We start from the raw sequence: 20,298 nt of genomic DNA on the forward strand, positions 1-20,298 counted from the left end.
CATCTGACCATGGACTTACCTCCATCTACCTGCCTTTTCCCTACTATGCAAAAATCTATCCAACCTTGTCTTAAATATATTTACTGAGGTAGCTTCCTCTGCTCCACTGGGCAGAAAATTCCACAGATTCCCCACTCTCTGGAAAAGCACTTCCCCCTCATCTCCATCCTAAATCTACTCCCCTGAATCTTGAGGCTATGTCCCCTAGTTCTAGTCTCACCTACCAGTGGAAACAACTTTCCTGCCTCTATCTTATCTATCCCTTTCATAATTTTATGTTTCTATAAGTTCTCATCTCATTCTTCTGAATTCCAGCAAGTACAGTCCCAGGCAACACAATCTCTCCTCATAGTCTAGCCCACTCACCTCTGGTAAACCTCCTCTGCAAAGCCTCCAAAGCCAGTAAGTAAGGAGACCAGAAATGCACAAGGTACTCCAGCTGCGGCCTCACCAGTACCTTGTACAGTTGCTGCATATCCTCCCTGCTCTTAAATACAATCCCTCCAGCAATGGCCAATATTCCATTTGCCTTCTTGATTGCCTACTGCACCTGCAAACTAACATTTTGTGATTCATGCACATGTATCCCAACACTCTGCTTTCTATTAGTTAACCAATCCTCTATCCATCCTAATACATCACCTCCAAATATATGCATCCTTATCTTATGGATAAGTGTTTTAAGTGGCACCTTATCAACTGCCTTCTGAAAATCCAAGTAAATAATGTCCATCTGTTCCCCTCTATCCACTGCACTCCTTATATATCCTCAAAGAACTCCATTAAGTTTGTCAAACAGGACTTCGCTGAATCCATGCTGTGTCTGCCTGATGGATCCATTTCTTTCCAGATGCCTCAATATTTCTTTTTTAATGATAGCTTCGAGCATTTTCAAACCAGAGGTGTTAAACTAACAGGCCTATAGTTACCTGCCTTTTGTCAACATCCTTTTTTGAACAGCGGTGTGATATTTGCCATCTTCCAATCTGCCAGGTCCTGCCCAGTGTCCACAAAATTTTGGAAAATCATCAGCAAAGCCTCTACTATAACTTCTGCCATTTCTTTCAGTACCCTGGGATGCATTCCATCAAGACCAGGGGACTTAGCTATCTTCAGACCCACAAGTTTTCCCAACACTACCTCTTTGATAACAGCTATTGTAGTGAGGTGTTTACCTCCCATCCATTCATAACATCTCCCGTTGGCACATTAGATACGTCCTCCACTGTGAAGACCGACACAAAATAGTCATTCAAAGCCTCGGCCATTTCCTCATTACCCAATATCAATTACCCCTTCTTGCCCTCTAAGGGACCTACACTCACTTTAGCCACCCTTTTCTGCTTTATATAATTATAAAAACTTCTACTATCTGTTTTTATATTTTGTGTTAGTTTATTTTAATAATCCAGTTTCCCATTCTTTACTGCTCACTTAATGGTACTTTGTTGTTTTTTAAACTTTTCCCAATCTTCCACTTTCCCACTACTCTTGGCAACTTTGTATACATGAGCTTTTAGTTTGATGCCTTCTTTTATTTCCTTAGTTATCCAAGGCGGGCTCTCCACACCCTTACTGTCCTTGCTTTTAACTGGTATATACTTTTGTTGAGCACTATGTAAAATCTCTTTGAAAGTCTTCTACTGTTCCTCAAGTGTCCCACCATATAGCCTGTGTTCCCGGTCTACACTAGCCAAATCCTCCCTCATCCCATTGTAGTCTCCATTGTTTAGGAATCATATACTGGTTTTAAATTGAACTATTGCACCCTCCATTTGTTTGAGAAATTCTATCATACTGTGATCACTCTTGCCAAGAGGGATCCCTAATTACAATATCACTAATTTTACCTGTTTCATTACACAGGAACAGATCCAAGATAGCACGTTCCCTTGCCGGTTCAGTAACATGCTATTCAAGAAAGCCATCATGAATGCATTCTATGAAGTCCTCCTCAAAAGTGCCTCGACCAACTTGATTTATCCAATCTATGTGCAAGTTAAAATCTCCCATGATAACTGCTGTTTCATTCTTACATGCTTCAGATATTTCTCTGTTTATTGTCTGTGCCAGTGTAATGTTATTATTTGGTGGTCGAAAGACAACTCCCAGCAATGACTTATTCCCTTTACTATTCCTAATCCCTACCCAGGTGGATTCAATACTCTGCTCCTTAGATTTTATATCATCTCTCATTATTGCCCTGATCTCATCTTTAATTGTGTTGCCCCACCTCCCTTACCTTCCTGCCTACCCTTCCATATTACCTAATATCCTTGGATATTTAATTCCCAATCCTCTCCACCCTGCAACCACACCTCTGTAATGGCCACTAAATCATACTTCTTTGTACTGATTTGAGCCACAAGTTTACTGACCTTGTTTTGACACTACGGGTATTCAAATAAAATGCCCTTACACTCATTGTGCTTTTAAAATCATGTAATCTTTTGCAATTGACTTTTCTTCACTCCACTCTTACTATTCTCTTTTTTTATGATTAGTTTTTCTTTATCTTTATCCACATTTTTCTTGTTTACTTTATCCATACTTCTCCAATCTGTTGAACCACACCTCTGCTACTTAGTTTAAAGCCCTATCCACAGCTGAGTTATGTGATTTTCTAGGATCCAGGTCCCATCACGGTTCAGGTGGAGCCCATCCCATTGGTGCAGCTCCCTCCTTCCCCAATTCTGGTGCCAATTTCCCATGAATTCAAACCCTTGAGTCACCTCAGTCCTTGAGTCACGCATTTAACTTCTTGACTCTATGCCAATTTGCACTTGGCTCAGGTAGTAATCCAGAGATTACCACCTTTTTGGTTCTGCTCTTTAACTTAGCTGCTCAAATTCCCTCAGCACAACCTCTTTCCTCATTCTAGCTATGTTGTTGGTACTCACATGGATCATGACAACTGGATCTTTCCCCTCCCACTGCAAATTCCTCTGCAGGTCAGATAAGATGTCCCAAACCCAGGCACCAGGCAGGCAACACAGCCTTCGGGATGCTGTATCCTCATGACAGAGAACTCTGTCTATAATATCCCTGATTACCACTGCATTTCTCTTCTCTCCTCCCTGTTGAATGGCTCCCTGAACTACAGTGCCACAGTTAGATTGCTCATCCTTCACAGCCCCACTGTCATCCACACAGGGAGCAAGAATCTCAGACCTGTTGGACAAACTCAAGGGCTGAGGCTCCTCCAGCATCTTCTCTTGGATCCCACTCCCCTCTCACTTGCAGTCACACCGTCTTGTCTCTGACCACAGACCGAATTTGAGGCAGCTAACCTAATGGGTGTGACTACCTCCTGAAACAGAGAACCCAGGAAACTCTCTCCCTCCCTGATGTGCCGCAGAGTTCGAAGCTCAGATTCCAGTTCATCGACTTTGAGCCTGAGTTCCTCGAGCAGCCAGATGTGGTCATCAGGAACCGCAAGGGGATCCACCATCATGCAGCTACAGCACATCACCTGATCCTGCATCGTCCCTTTATTTAATTAGCTGTGATTTAGTGACTTTTTATTCAACCACTACAGAAGTTTTACTTGCTACTTACCTGTGCCTCCTCACCAAAGCCTCAAGTTCCCACTCCTACACTGGTCCACTCACACAATGGCTGCTCTGCTTTGATCCTGCTTTACTTTTATTTGTTCCTGCTAATGAACCACAAATCGACTGGTCTGCCACTAATGCGCCGATTTCCGTGTAATGCTCCTTTTTAAAACTCTTCTCCCCAAAACTGTAGATGTCCAGTTAAAATAGAGGAATGAGTGTACCAGCTTCCGGACTACTCACACAGTCTGCTCGGCACCTGCAGGAGCATCTGTGATACCCACATTGCTTCATTAGTTATCTCAGGTCCCAAAGTACCAGCCTGGAATTAAGACATCCTTGATCCCAGGGAACTGCCTACGAAAAAGAACAGAAGGACTTCATAGTGTGCTGCAAGGCATATTACAGTTTATGAAACTTTTTTTTCACTTCTATCTAATCTCTTGCAAAAAAAATACAGAACTCAGTTAGAGATTTCATTTAAATTATTTTGTCCACTTTGTGAAATTATACTTAAATATACACTCAGTGACCACTTTATTAGCTACACCTGTACACCTGCTATTAATCCAAATATCAGCCAATTTCACACCACAATCACACCACAAAAAACATGCAGACGTGGTTAAGAGGTTCTGTTGCCGTTCAAACTAAATATCAGAATTAGGAAGAAATGTGATCAATGTGATTTTGACCATAGAATGATTGTTGTTGTAAGACGGGGTGGTTAGAGTATCTCAAAAACTGGTGATCTACTGGGTGTTTCACACACAGTGGTCTCAATAGAGAATGGTGTGAAAAGCAAAAAAAAACCCCAATGAATGGTGGTTCTGTGGGTGAAAATGTTTGTTAATAGACAATAGACAATAGGTGCAGAAGTAGACCATTTGGCCCCTCGAGTCTGCACCGCCATTCTGAGATAATGGCTGATCATTCACTATCAATACCCAGTCCCTGCCTTGTCCCCATATCCCTTGATTCCCCTATCCATCAGATATCTATCTAGCTAATTAATGACAGAGTTCAGAGGAGAATGGCCAGACTGGTTCAAGCTGGCAGAAAGGCAAGAGTAACTTAAATCAATCACGTGCTACAATAGTGGTGTGCAGAAGAGCATCTCTGAACACACAGAACACAGCAAACCTTTAAGTGGATTGGCTCCAGCAGCAGAAAACCACACTGGGTTCCATACCTACTAAAGTGACCACTGAGTGTACTTTTATTTTATGCCACAGAGTTGACTTCTATTCAGAGTACAAGAAATGTGTTCTTAAATGCATTGCCTCATGCACATTTTCAATTTCATAACTTTTTTTCTAATTCTTTCCTCCAATCTCTGCAAACACTCTTTATGACTCTCTTCAGTCACCTAAAATTCATTTCTTTTGAAAACTGGTTTTACCTCCTACAATTTTCTTACTATATGAATTTAATTCAGTATATTTACTTTAATTAACAATTCCACTGTTCTCCTGGGTAGTATCTGGAGACATACTTTTCCAAAGCATTTGTCAAATGGACAATTAAGGGATATATCTTCTGAAAGAATTCAGAGAGCATTGGCGAACATAGCTTGAATAGCTTTTGATATCCTGGGATGAGAAGACTTCCAATAAGGAGATTGGCCTATATTTCCTTAAGGTTAGGTAATCTTCCTGGCAAGTTTAAAGCCAAGTGTCAATGTGAGCAAGCAGAGGAATCCTTCAAAAACCCTGTCTCAGGCTGAGTAATGAGGTGAAGAGTATTACTTCATTCAGAGGATTGGGAATGTTTGGATTTCTCGATCCAAATTGACTTAGCCATTGAGTACAGTGTACTCATGGCAGGTTATGGTGGTATCAAAGGATATGGTTTAGGGCAGGATAGGAGAACTTATGTAGAAGTTTACTGCAGTCTTATCAAACAATGAAGTTTTAATAAATTGTACATTCCTACTGCAATCTCTATTATCCACCTCCAGCTATTTTCTTTTTGCTTAAGTATTAATCTATGATATTAAATCAATTGAAAGCTCAATTAAAATGGATAGAAAAAGCACACTAAAAATAGGGTAGATACCTTAGAGACAAAATTAACGATAATTTTCCTTCTAAAATTGTACGTATTTAGTGCACCAAACAAAACTATAACAAAAATTAATAACATCTTTAATTATAATAACCATTGAATGAAGAAACAGGATTTGGTTTATTCAGTTCACAAACTTGTTAGCTGGCCATTCTTTATTCACTGTTTAACCATAATGTCAGATCAGTCACACATACACATACGCACTGATATTATCACTCCAGCTGGGAAGCAGATACAATATACAGCATTATTTGCCTGTGTGCAAGGGGATCTTAGCACTTCACTAGCTCAAAAAGGGTTAAATCTATTATGTATCTAGAAGGCTGGTTTAACTTTCATAACTATTCATATAATTTATTTCAAAACTTGTAATTGAACACTCAAACTTTTTTTTGTTACAGTTAGTTTAATCCATATGTCATTCTATATTTTTGTTGACAAATTACTCTGCCTGTATGGGCTTGTCACTCCCTACACTATAAAAAATATGAATAATTATTGGCAATTTTCCATTTAATATAAGTTTATACATGCCTTCTGTTAGGAATACTATTGCAGAGATTTTATCATAAGCAAAAGATATTCAGCAGATACTGGAAATCCAGGGTAACACACACAAAATGCTGGAGGATAACTCAGCGGGTCAGGCATTATCTATGAAACTGATAAACAGTTGATATTTTGGACTGAGATCCTTCAACAGGACTGGAAAAGAAGGGAGAAAGCACCAGAATAAAAAGGTCGGGAAGGGGAAGAAGTACAAGTTAGAAGGTGATAGGTGAAGCCAGGTGAGTGAGAAAGGCAATGGGCTGGAGATGAAGCAGTCTGATATGAGATGAGAATGGACCATGGGAGAAAGGGAAGGAGGAAGGGCACCAGGGGGAGGTGATAGGCAGGAGAGGAAGAGGTATGGGGCCAGTGGGTAATGGATGTAGAGGGAAGAGGGAGGGGAGAAGAATTACCAGGAGAATTCAATGTTCATACCTTCAATTGGGGAGGCTACCAGGTGGAATATGAGGTGTTCCTCCTTCAAACTGAGAGTGGCCTCATCGTGGCAGAAGAGGAATGGATGGACAGACATGTTGGAATGGGTTTGGGGATTTGAATTAAAATGGTTGGCCATGAGGAAATCCTGCTTTGAGAGATGGAGTGGGGGTGCTCAATAAAGTGGCCCCCCCCAATCTACATCAGGTCTCACCATTGTCGAGGAGGCCATGTCAAGACCACCAGACAGCTTCAAAGGATTTGCAGGTGAAGTGTTGCGATACCTGGAAGAACTGTTTGGGGCCTTGAGTGCAGATGAGGGAGAAGGTGAATTGGCAGGTGTAGCACTTCTTTCACTTGCAGCGATAAGTGCCAGGAGGGATTTTAGTGGGGAGGGATGAATGAATAAGGAAATTATGGCAGGATAGCAGGAAGATGGGGTGAGGACAGCATCTCTTCATGCAGAAGGATGTGGTTTGAATTCAATGCTAAACAGACTGATAATCTCACATTACAAAATATTTAAGAACACTAACATGCTGCATAAACTTGGGTAAAACCTGCCTGGCGTGTGGCAGTTTTTGTAAACTACAACGTACATAATCTCTCAGTGAGTTGACTGTGATAAGTATACACAGTTGAGCAACCATTTGATATAAACTCTGCAAATTATGTGAGGATCTTTGTGAAGCTAAGACGAGGTCCTTCACTGAGTGTGAAATTGTGTTTCGAAAGGATTCCTTGCCTTTAACAGTGAGAATGGACAGGGTCAACCTGAAGATAAGACAAAACATTTCTGAGTTTACAGCTCAGAGAACTTGCTTCCAAACTCATCTAGACCATTTGGTGACAGGCATTGCCTACACATTCTAACACTGTATCAGGATCAACACCTGTTGTTGCATTTCCATCATATAATCAAAAATCAGGTGAGCAATAAAAGTAACCACATCATTAGTAAATTTCCAATTCAGAAAAAAGCACATTATTTAAGGATGAAATATATTGCTGGAAAAGCTTGTGTGTTTTTTGACTTCAGGAAATCGAGAGCAATACACACAAATGGCTGGAGGAACTCAGCAGGTCAGGCAGCGCCTCTGGAAAAGAATAAACAGTTGACATTTTTGGCTGAGATCCTTCTTCAGGAGTTGTGTTTAGGAATTAAAGTTGTTTCTGAAGTTTTGAAACTTTTTTACTGTAATATCTTACAGGATGTGGACATTGTAGCAAGGCCATCTTTTAAAGAGAATAATCATAAGTTTGCCACAGCACAGGAGGCGACTGACTTTATGTCACTGTATAGTAATTCAGTCAGTTCGTTAATCTAGTCCCTTTGAAAAATCTATTTGCATAAGGATTCATTGCACTTTACGACAGTCCATTCTGATTAACAACTCACTGCATTAAACAATTTTGAGCCATATTTCACCTTGATCTTTCTTCAATTACTTGAAGCCTGTGTCTTTCTGACCCTTAGCATCTCCATCAATGGGAATATTTTCCATTTACCCAATGTAACTCCTTCAAGATTTTGAAAAAAAAAAATTATGCTCTTGGGAAAGGATACCCCAGAACCACTTCTAAAACCTCATAACTGAAATCTCTCATCCCCGAAAATCATGTCAATAACTTTTTCTGCAACGTTTTCTGGCATTCAAAGTGCCAATTGCTAGCTGGATATGGTTTTCCTTAGCTCTGTTATTAAAACATTATTTCATGTTGAAATTATATCACAAAATCCCACTAGTTAAAAATATGCTGATCATACTGAAAAATGTTGTCATTTTTCACTCTTACACTGCTAATTTTAAAGTAGTGTTGTTTAAACCTGTAATGTGCCAAATGATGAATTGCTTAAGTAATAAATATATAATCTAGGATATGTTTCTGCAATTAGAATCTCCAATCAATTAACCCAGATGAAACAACAGGTAAACACATCGTCTGCTCATTATCCTTACAAGCATTCCAGCTTATAAGGATAACGATTACATCAAAAGATTTGGGGACACACACAAAATGCTGGAGGAACACAGCAGGCTCGGCAGCATCTATGGAAAAGTGTAAACAGTTGAATTTTTGAGCCAAGACCATTCATAACGTTTGGAGGAAAAAGATGAGAAGTTAGAGGAAGATTGTGGGGAGGAGGGGAGGAAGAAAGAATGGTGTATTGGAAAAAGCAAATAAACTTAATTAAAAATACATTATTTTATCGGCATTATTTCCATCATAATGTTTTCTGCTGGAAACATGCAGTAGCATAAGACTTATCATGAATAGTTTCAAACAATAGAGAATCTGCAGATGCTGGAAATCCAAGCAACACACACAAGGTACTGGAGGAACTCAACAGGCCAGGCAGCATCTATGGAAAAAAGTACAGTCAACGTTTCGGGCCCAGACCTTTGGCAGGACTAAGTGTTCCGGCCCAAAACATCGACTGTACTTTTTTCCCACAGATGCTGGCTGCCTGGCCTGCAGACTTCCTCCAGCATTTTGTGTGTGTTGTCATGTATAAGTTTAATGCAAAGTGCAGTTGAATTAACTTCACTGTGAAACATGAAAAAAAAAGTGAAGCACATTTGACCCTCACAGGCCAGGAACAATGTGAAAATCTCTCAGAAGCACAGAGAGACAATCTGCAATGGACCACCAAAAAACAATAACAATCTAGTGCGTCAGAGGCCCATCACTGAAGATGTTTTGTTTATTTGACGTTATCAGTGACAGGGGAAAACTGCAATTTTCACCACGGGTTCTTGACCAACATTGCTGACTTTATTTTCTGGTTGAAAGTTACAATTACCTGTTTGTAGAGGGAGCAATTGATAACATAGCATTCAACCATAAGCACACCTCCTGTGGAATACAGTGGATTCTGGTTAACTGGCGTACATTGGGATCAGTATGTTAGTTCAGCACCTGCCCCAATTAACCAAAGTTTCATGGGAATAGTTAACAGGTATAAAATAAGACAAACTACCATTTAATTGAGTAACTACTTATTTATTTAAATGCAACACAGAACAAATTTAAACACTACCAATATCTCTACAGTACAATAAAATTGTGTATTAATTCCTAATAGTTATCAACAGAGGAAGTCACCTGTCGTGTTCTTATAATTGACTGTAAATGAACAAAATCAGCACAGACACCTAGTGCAGATATTGAACTCCCTTCAAATAATGCTTCTGACAATTGTTTTCTCCAAGTCTTCATTTTCGGTTCAAGATACCTTCAAATGCATTGTAATTCCTAACTTGTTGAGTAGTTAGAATTGTTTCATTTCACTCCTGGCTGCTTCTGACATCTCCAAGCCTGAATGCTTGCAATCACAGTGAGCAAAATGGTTCTGAATTGTCTTACCGCTTATTTCTTGCCAATTATCAGTGACAAAACCACTGTTTTTTTGAACACAAGCATACGCAACTGGCGCAATTCAAAATCTGATTACTGTTAAGCATAGTATCTAACAGCCATGCAAGTCCATGAGACTGATGCTAGTTTGAAACTGTTCAGCAACAGTCTACTGCCCCAATTAAGTGGCATAGTGCCTTAAAAAAAAAGGAATCCCAGCTACTTTCTCAGTTTGTATTCGTTCTTTAGGGGTTGTCCCAAATAAACAGCTGCCCTGGTTAACTGATCGCCTGATTAACCAGAATCCACTGTATATGGCTCATATGACTCACTTTACCATGCTGAAAGTTTCCAAAGAGTTGAGGAAAACTTAAAATAATGTATAACAAAGTCATAAATAAATAAAACCATTGGACTGCCCAGTAAAAGTTTAAGTTTGCAATTCAGATATTTTCCTAATCGAGAATGTAACAGTTAGAGAATCAGATATTGCACAGGAAGAGCAAAAGTACATGAGCTTTTAATTGAAGCTTAGTTCAGACTGGCTGAGTACATACAGTGTCATGGAGCAAGATTCACTTTCATAGATACAGGAAATTACAACTCAATAGGCAGTGGAAATGGATACAAGCCTTAGGGATAAATTACCAAGCTCACCATGGCAAAGAGGCAACCAGATTCATTGTTATGATGTTTCAATCACTGAAATCAAATCCTGTAATTTTCCAATGTCTATTAGTGGCTGGCACATAATCCTTCTGGCAGCGGGTACTCAGAAACTGCCACTAGGCCAGCGTGCTGATACTTTATGTCACCAAAGGATACATTTGCCACTGTATGATCATTGCTATGTGCCTTACCCACTACAAGCATAATTCAGAAAAAACACCATTGGTTTTCCCTATATCAAGGAAAAATTATGACCTTCATCACACATTTTTCCCAGAAATCTCCAAGTGAAAATTAAGCAAAACTGCAAAAGCTGGAAATCTTAAAAAATAGAAAATGCCAGAAATACTCAGCAGGTCAGGCCACATCAGATTCAAATTCTGACAAAGGGACTTTAAATGTTAATTGTTTTCCCCAATTTCTGCATATTATCTAACAATGTGATGGACATCCTGTTATGTTTATTAGACAGGGATGGATACAGATTCTATCTTAGAACAGAAAATATCTTCCGTACAATCTGGGCTTTTGCTGATGATGTGACTTTTGTGAGCAGTTCTCACAATACTATGTTTGAACACTTCTAAGTCCTAGAATATTTTTGTAGGAAAAGGTTTTGAAGTGACTCTCATAAGACTGCTGGACTTTTTTTAAAATGAAGCTTAATTTTTAACTCCAAGAATTAGTTCTACAATAGTTTTAGTTTTATTCATCCTGGTGATTGCGAGAAATATTTTGATGCTGAAATTGATCTCTGGATTAGCTGCTCAATCAATCAAGGATAGGGTAGGTTTCTCCTTAGAGTTAGACAAAATCCAACCCAAAAAGTTGAGAGTTTTAAACTCACGTCATCCTTTGTTTTACTACTCCTTGACTTTAAATGAAGCCTCTCAAAATGTTTTGGTCAAACTCACCAAAACTGGACAAGGATTCACTAAGGAGTATTCACATCTCTCTGTGTGCATGAGCATGGACCTTTTAACTTAAGGATCTAGAACGGTAGTCTATCAATCCTTAAGCAGGAAACTCAGATCACCCTGCCTATAATTAGGAAGTATATTAATTTTAAGAACTTAGCTGACAGAATGGTGGATCTGACTGTCCAGTTGATGGGTATCAACATTGAAAACATTTTAGGGAAATGTAGTAAGTTTGGAAGTTAAAAGGTCCATTGTTCATGCACATAGGGAGATGTAAATACTCTTTAATGAATCTTATGGTTTTAGTGAGTTTGACAAATGTCACTTGTTATATACAGAATGTTGTTAGGGACAAGGCCAGCAATGTTGATGTCTGTGTAGGGAGAAACAACCGGAGGGAGAACAAGTTTGACTGCTGGAGTTGGTTGGATCATCAAGGGAATTGGAGTTCATTATTACAAGAATGATCCTCACTCCAACAGCTGATTATGGGGTTTTACATCCCTTAAAGAAACTGAGTACAATGTGGCCTTGCTCCTGCAGTTGAACTCATACCTGTCTAGGAATACACTGACCTTAACCAGACCCAATATGGATACAGTAGGTCTTGTAGAAGATGTGGGTGGGCTAGAGAAATTCTGAGAAGGTGCCTTGCAGTAAAATAGCCACAGATCTAAAGACATAAAAGGGTTTTGGATATATTATGTTCTAGGGGTGATACGACTAGTTTTGCTGTTTTTAAAGAACAAAGGTTTTATGTCGAGAAGAACATGCTTGGATGTGGGATACTGTCTTCATTAAAAAAGAAGAGATTCAGTGGTTGATGCTTGCATTCCCTTTGAAAACAACTCTGGAATTCTGGGTGCCACTTACATCACAAAATCTGACAAGTACAGACAAGCACCTGGAGTCCACTGTAAAGGACAATCTCAAAACCGCCACGGTCATATTCCTGGGTTTTATAATTGGTGCCAGAGTTACAGTACATATTTTTCAGAAAACTCAAAGATATTGGATTTTCTAGACGTCCAAAGTACACCACCATTATTTCATGCTGCTCTTTTAAGAGCGATTAACATTTTACTATTATTTATGGACCATTTTATATTTCTAGTTTGTGTTTTCAGTCATAGTTAAGGATGCAATTTGTGCATTAGGAGTTTCGTGTTTTAATTTAATTGTTTATTCTTGCAGTTTTACTTGTTATATTGTTACAAATAAATGTCAAATACTAGCACTTTATTATTCTCAAAATATCAAATGATGTTATTACAACAAATTATATCTTGGATGGTATGAACATTGGTTCTATATTAGTGGGTAGCAATTCATCTGGTGATGAATACTTAGAGGTATTTCCAGCATTTTCTGTTTTTATATCCCTTCATCACTAATCTATAATAACTGCAATTTAAAACATCCAGACCAGTCAATGCACATTACTCTGCAGGTCAGTCTTCGCAATATACTTAGGGATAAGCAGGTTGAATACACCCAGTCTATTCCAAGAAATGGGTCCATGTCCTCCGAAAATATTACTGGCAAAAAAAACAGCAGTTTCAATTTAACCCTGACATAACAAGTCCAATCTTCTGTGACATAATTTACTGAAAAATGAGGGCTGAACAAAATATAACAGTGTATATATAAAGTGACAAGTCCAACAAATTTTTAAAATGGTACAAAGTATAAAAATTCAAGACATAATACCTATAGTTTTACTGATTAAACACTAAATATTTAGCACCATGATCTTGAGAAACCATCTGTTTTGAGGTAACTGATCCTTATATAGAAGAAAATAAGATTTATGTTTACAGAGATCCTGACATGACATTCACTGTAAAAAGGAACACATTTCTTTATAACAGTGCATATTGTAACCAGCAAATATATGATAACATTTTACACACTTAAATCACTTCTGGTTAAAGTCCATGATGATTGAGTGTTGTGTTGATCAGGATTCCGGTATTTGGGTGATGAGAGAGAGATGAATCGTACAGAACAACTCAAATAGTCATGGATGTATTCAGTGCCTGAATGTCAACAGAGATGATATAATCTGCTGATTGTACTTCTTTGGATTGTTAGTAGTTGGTTCTACTCCTCTTCGCAGTCAGGGCAGCATTTGCCTTGTTTCTTCACTGGATTTCTGCAGTTCTGAGGACAAGTTCTCATTACACATTTGGTCTCTGTATCCTGTAGGTAACAAGCGTTAAACAAAACACTTACAGATGATGTACAAAAGATACAATCTAATGGATTGACTTTTATAATTTTTTTTATATAATCTTAGATTCCGTGTATGGTGCTTATCAAAATTTCTACCCTGCTTATACTCCCTATCTCCTGCACATCATAACTTTATGAAAGTAACTTCATCATAACAAATTCCTATACGTACTAATTCCTTATTTATGTTGTTGCTTCCATAAGCCACTCGGAAAGCCTTCCACTGCCAATGCTAACGCAGAATGAAAAACTACATAGGTAATCCATTTATGTAAAAAAATCTGTTGAAAGGATAACAAAATTTGTAGAGAATAACATTATTACTAATGCTTAGAATCTTTCACAGGACACGGCTCCCATTGTTATATCATTATCTGTTATATCATTATATCATTAAACTGTTTTAAGATAAAGTCTGTCAACCAGAATCCAATTAGAAGGTATTATCTACAGTGCCTATAAAAAGTATTCAGCCCCCTTGGAAGTTTTCATGTTATATTGTTTTACAACATTGAATCACAGTGGATTTAATTCGGCTTTTTTGCCACTGATCAACAGAAAAAGACTCTTTTGTCTCAAAGTGAGAGCAAATCTCTACAAAGTGATCTAAAATAATTACAAATATAAAACCCAAAATAAGTGATTGCTTAAGTATTCACTCCCTTTAATATGACACATCAAATCAGCACTGGTGCAGCCAATTGGTTTTAGAAGGCATGTAATTAGTTAAACAGAGATTATCATGTGCAGTCAAGATGTTTCAATTGAGCCAGTATCCTAGCAAAAACTGCACCATGAAGACCAAAGAACACTCCGAGCAACTCCATGAAAAGGTTATTGAAAAGTAAAAGTCAGGAGATGGATAGAAAAAAATTTCCAAGTCACTGAATATCCTTTAGAGTACAGATAAGCCAATCATCAAGAAATGGAAAGAATATGGCATGGTTGTCAATCTGCCTGAAGCATGCCGTTCTCAAAAGTGAGGACAGTGCAAGAATGGGACTAGTGAGGGAAGCCATCAAGAGACCTATGACAACTCTGGAGGAGTTACAAGCTTCAGTGGCTGAGATGGGAGAGACTGCGCAAACAACAACAGTTGCCCCGGTGCTTCACCAGTCACAGCTTTCTGGGAGAGTGGCAAAGAGAAAGCCACTATTAAAAAAAAAACTCACATGAAATCACAGCTGGAGTTTGCAGGAAGGCATGTGAGAGACTTTGAAGTGAGCTGGAAGAAGGTTCTATAGTCTGATGAAATTAAATTGAGCTTTTTGGACTTCAGACTAAACACTGTGTTTGGTGTAAGTCAAATATCGCACATCATCAAAAACACACCATCCCTACTGTGAAGTATGGTCATAGCTGCATCCTGCTGTGGGGATGCTTCACTGCAGCAGGGTCTGGAAGGCTGGTGAAAGTAGAGAGTAAAATGAATGCACTGAAATACAGGGAAATCCTGGAGGAAAACCTGATGCAGTCTTCAAGAGGACCGCAACTTGGGGGAAGATTTGTTTTCCAGCAAGACAATGACCCCAAAGCTACATAGGAATGGCTTAATAACAACAAAGTTAATGTCCTGGAGTGGCCAAGGTAGAGTTCAGACCTCAATCCAATTGAGAATTTGTTGTGGCTGCACTTGAAAAGGGCTGTTCACTCACAATCCCCATGTAATCTTACAGAGCGTGAACAGTTTTGTAAAGAAGAGTGGGTAAAATTATAGTGTCCAGATGTTCAAAGCTGATTGAAACCTATCCACGCAGACACAAGGCTGTAATTGCTGCCAAAAGTATATCTACTAAAAGCTGACTTGAAGGGTGTGAATACTTTTGCAATCAATTATTTCGCGTTCTATATATGTAATTAATTTAGATTACATTTTAGATCTTTTTGAAACAGAAGTATTTTTTCTATTAAAAAAAAGCCAAAAGCCAAAATCCACTTCAATTCAACGTTGTAAAACAATAAAACATGAAAACATTCAAGAAGGGTTAATAGTTTTTTAGGCACTGTAATGCAGAGGCTGATTTCTATAGGGAATTGTTTGTTATCTTACCATTGCATTATTATACTACTTTAATCATTATACAGGAACGGCATCTTTAGCAAGACCTATATACTTTTACTTTTAATACTTTTACTGCACCTCCCAAGTTACAGCTGTACATTTGACGAGGCCACCTCAAGGGGTCACTGATTGCCAGAATTTAGTTCAATCCTTTTATAAGCAATTTCAACTGAGTTATTTAAACAAATCATTAGTTTGAGACACAGTGAGCTCAGCCTCATGCTCTCAGTGTTGATCTCTGGGACCATCTCTGTTTAGCTTTCTTTGTGACTACAAGGGTTTCCTCCTACATCCCACAAACATGTGGGTTGGTGCATTTGGTTGCTGTAAATTATCCCTGATATGTTGATGAGTGGCAAATTCAGGGGTAGTTGGTAGGGAGAATAACATGGGATTAGTGAAAGATTACAGGGAATGGTCACTTGATGGTTGCCTGGGCTTAGTGGGCCAAAGGCTTGTTTCTATGTCGTATAATTTTGAGATGATAACACATAAAATTCTATAGTGTGTGACTTTAACTAAATATCCATTTTAAATGTCCTGTTCTAGTTGTGGTTCCTGTGGAGAAAGTGTATTCTTATTTATGTCATGATACCAGCTTCACTAAAATCTTTACAGTCAATCCTTGCCTCAATACATTGATTAATTTCTATTTTGGCAAAAGTTATTTTATCCACCCATTACATTTACCTAATTTTCCTTCACTTTTACTGAACTTACAACCCCACTCGGGGTTTGTGAGCACAGCTGGAAATATTTGATTCAATGAGCAACAATCCCATTCTGACTTGTGCTTAATGAAAATACTATTATTTCACGACATTATGAATTTAATTTCCTACCTTACACTGGCACAAAGTGCATGGGTCTTTCTCCCAAAATTCACCTTCACGTCTTACATTTCCATTCTTGTCAATGCAGCCTGTTAATTTCAAGTGAGCTTCAAGAATCTCGATCTATTTATTAAAAGATATGAAAAAAATTAACTATAAATTAAACACTTTGATTTTTCTCATGTTACCAGAATCTGTAATTTCTGCGCGCTAAGAACAACATGATTGCTCAGAAACATAAGAAAGTCTGCAGAGGCTGGCAATCCAAAGCAACACACAAAAAATGCTGGAGGAACTCAGCAGATGGCAGCATCGATGGAAATTAATAAACAGTCAACGTTTCAGGATGAGAGCGTTCTTCAGGACTGAGAAGGAAGGGGGCAAGATGCCAGAATAAAAAGGCGGGGGGGGGGGTAATTGGATCCTTGGGATTGTAAGTTTCCACTCTCATCAACTTTTCCAATATCTATCTTTACCTAATACTAATTTCCTTAGGTCCCTCACTCTCTTAGTCACAAGAGGTACTGCAGATGTTGGAAATCTACAGCAATACACACAATGTGCGGAGGAGCTCAGCAAGTCATACAGCATCTATGGATGGGAATAAACAGTTGATGTTTCGGGCCAAGGCAGGGTCTCAGCTCAAAACGCTGACTGTATATTGCCATCTGTAGACGCTGCCTGACCTGCTGAGCTCCTCCAGCACATTGTGTGTATTCCCCTGCATATCTAGTATTTTAGGTAATTTTTTGTGTATTCTGCCATGCACGCAGATACGTAGCTTTTGATCAATCTGTCTGCATTTCATAATCTCTTTTCTAAGTTCTGTTTCTTGCATCATCAAGCTAGTAATCTTCTAATGATTCAGTCAAGATGTTATTCTTCACAAGAAAATAGACAATTAACACTAGTAGAATATTCAAACCTGAAATGTGACCAAAATTACGGCTGTACCTCACCCAATGAATCATTAGAAACCAATCATAGTTAAATTCAGGTTGACCTGATGACAAAAATACTCCCTTGCTTGTATGTAATTACTGGATGGAAAATTACTTGCTTCTGCTTCAGATCTATAGGCAGAATTGGCTTTTATGGGCAGAACAGATTTGTCCATACAAGACAGAGGAGTCAAATGAACTTATTCTGGTTGGAGGTTTGTACTAGTGGTGTTCCACAGGAATCTGTTCTAGGACCTTTGAAAATATGGATGGGTGGGTTATTAAGTTCATAGATGATATAAAGGTTGGTGGCATTGTGAATAGTGTAGGTGATTGCCAAACGATGTGGTGGGATATAGATTAATTGCAGATATGGGCAGAGAAATGGCAGATGGAGTTTAATACAGCCAATTGTGAGTTGTGGCACCTTTGGGAGATTAAACGTAAAAGGGCAGTGCACAGTTAATGGCAAGACACTTAACAGTGTGATGTACAGAGGGATTTTGTTGTCTAACTCTGTAGTTCTTTGAATGTGATTGTAGAGCTTGATATGTAGTAAAGAAGGCACATGGTGTGCCTACCTTTATTAGTCAAGAAATTGAATGCAAGAGTCAGCAAGATATATTGCGGCTTTATAAAACTCTGATTAGGCCTCAGCTGGAGTATTGCATCAGGCCTTGGAGAGAGCGCAGAGGAGGTTTGCCAAAATGCTGCTTGATCAGATGGTGTTTGCAATGAGCAGAGGCTGAACAAACTTGGCTTGTTTTCTTTGGAGTGCTGGACACTGAGCAGAGAGCAGACAGGTTTATAAGATTATCAGAGCTAAAGATAGAATAAACATAGACAGTATATTTTTCCCAGATTTGAAATGTCTAACACCAGAAGGCATGCTTTTAAGGTGAGAGGAGTTAAGTTCAAAGGCGTTGTGTGGGCAAATATTTTTTTAGACAAGAGTGTGGTGAGTGCCTGGAACATGCTGGCAGGGGTGGCAGTGGAGGAAAGTACAATAGCAGCATTTAAAAAGTACTTAGATATGGACATGAATATGCAGAGAATAGAGGAGTATCAGCCTTGTGTTTGCAGAGGGATTGGTTTAGTTTTGCATTTATAGTTTGGTACACTATTGAGGACAAAGGGCCTACTCTTGTGCTATGTTCTATGTTCTAGTGCTGTGAGTTTTGAGATGTCTGATAAGGCCAATGTAGGACTTGCCGTAGGAGTGATAAGAGGTGCTTGAAGGGGAGCAGATGGGTAGCTTTGGCACTGGTGTGCTCCTTCTGCCATTTACATTTATCTGTGCTCTCAACATCAGGTTGTCATAGCTGGGTGGGAGTAGTGGGGAGGTGTGAACTCCCACAATCTATTGAATTCTCCCTATGGCATGCATCTCAAGTAGCCCTTGACAACCAAGTCCAATTCCTGACCTTCAGGTGTGTCTTAGCTCATAAGCCCCATGGAACTATTTCTACTGATAGGAGAAGGTGCAAAGGCAGGTTACTGGGTGCCTTAAGATCAATCTCTCCTTGCAGATGGTGTTCATCAGCCGTGGTTGGCATTTCATCTAGGAGACAGAAAACGCTAATCTTAAATCTCCACTGCCCACTTATGGGGAAGGTTTCAGGAGTAAAACATAATGAAAAATCTAGGGCTGGGATTTCTAAGGCAGTTCTACAGTGAGTTTAGTGCTGACAGCAATGCCTCTGCGTTCCTTTGGATTCATCAGTTCCATTGAGAGGGGAGCCTGCTGCGAGGGCAATAGCTTGCTCTCCGTATTGTGCTGTCCTTGCTTGTGTATCGACTTTGCTAGACAGCTATAATGCAACATCCATGGTCGATCCCAAACAACAGAGAGCCAACAACACATTGACATGAGGTTTTCAATGCCATCTGGAATGCTGCTTCTCCATGGAAAGGGATACCCACAAATTTTTCGGAATATTGAGTTACGGGAAAAGTTTATCCACAAATTGGTGGGAATGTTGTGCACTTTCAAGACCATGCTTGCATCATTTCTTCTATTTGAGGAATGACAGAGCTCAGAATCTCATCTGGACGAATGGATCTGGCACGTGATCAAGTGCCTTGCCCTTTAAGGTAACGTAGGGATTCAGTGCTAGGTAAGGTTGAATGCTGAGTGGTCAAGAGTGAACACTGACATTGCATTGCTTATCCTGCCAGTGAAATTGGGAGATTAATCTGTCAGTGAAACAAAACCACACCCATTCCTGATACATGAGAGGTTTTCTTGAAATTCTGGCACAAATTATATACAGCAATTTTTAAAGAAGTTTTGCTTTATTTGTCACATATACATCAAAACATATAGAGAAATGCGTTGTTTACATCAAATCCAATCAGTGAGGATTGTGCTGGGGCAGACTGCAATTGCCATACCTCCAGACTCAACACAGCACACCCACAACTTACTAACCTAACCATAACTGTACGTCTTTGGAAAGTGGGAGGAAACCGGAGCGCCTGGAGGAAACCCACGCAGTCAAGGGGAGAACATACAAACTCTTTACAGACAGCAGCAGGAATCGAACCCAGGTCAGTGACTCTGTGCTAACTGCTATGCTACCATACGGCTGGAGCTTTATACAGGGATCAAAGCCCGTAAGTGAGAGCATGATGTATCCAAATGCCTATTAATAATTTGGTTTAAATATC

General features: G+C 39.1%; 1 protein-coding gene across 3 annotated transcripts in view; it reads right to left on the minus strand.

Moving 5' to 3' along the window:
- Positions 1 to 9,402: 9,402 nt before the first annotated feature.
- The window catches only part of LOC132399839 (peroxidasin homolog), a 234,550-nt gene continuing 223,654 nt past the window's right edge, over positions 9,403 to 20,298 (minus strand). For 2 of the 3 annotated variants that reach the window (XM_059980655.1, XM_059980654.1), the window contains exons 22-23: positions 16,697 to 16,810; positions 9,403 to 13,759 (exon numbers count right to left, since the gene is read on the minus strand). In XM_059980655.1, coding sequence (XP_059836638.1) covers positions 13,661 to 13,759; positions 16,697 to 16,810 — 213 coding nt within the window. In that variant the 3' untranslated portion in view covers positions 9,403 to 13,660. Of the gene's footprint in view, positions 13,760 to 16,695; positions 16,811 to 20,298 lie in introns of those variants that run through there. The other variant, XM_059980656.1, reaches the window with a different exon arrangement.

Source organism: Hypanus sabinus, chromosome 9 (genome assembly GCF_030144855.1).
Source record: "Hypanus sabinus isolate sHypSab1 chromosome 9, sHypSab1.hap1, whole genome shotgun sequence".
NCBI classification, from domain to species: Eukaryota; Metazoa; Chordata; class Chondrichthyes; order Myliobatiformes; family Dasyatidae; genus Hypanus; species Hypanus sabinus.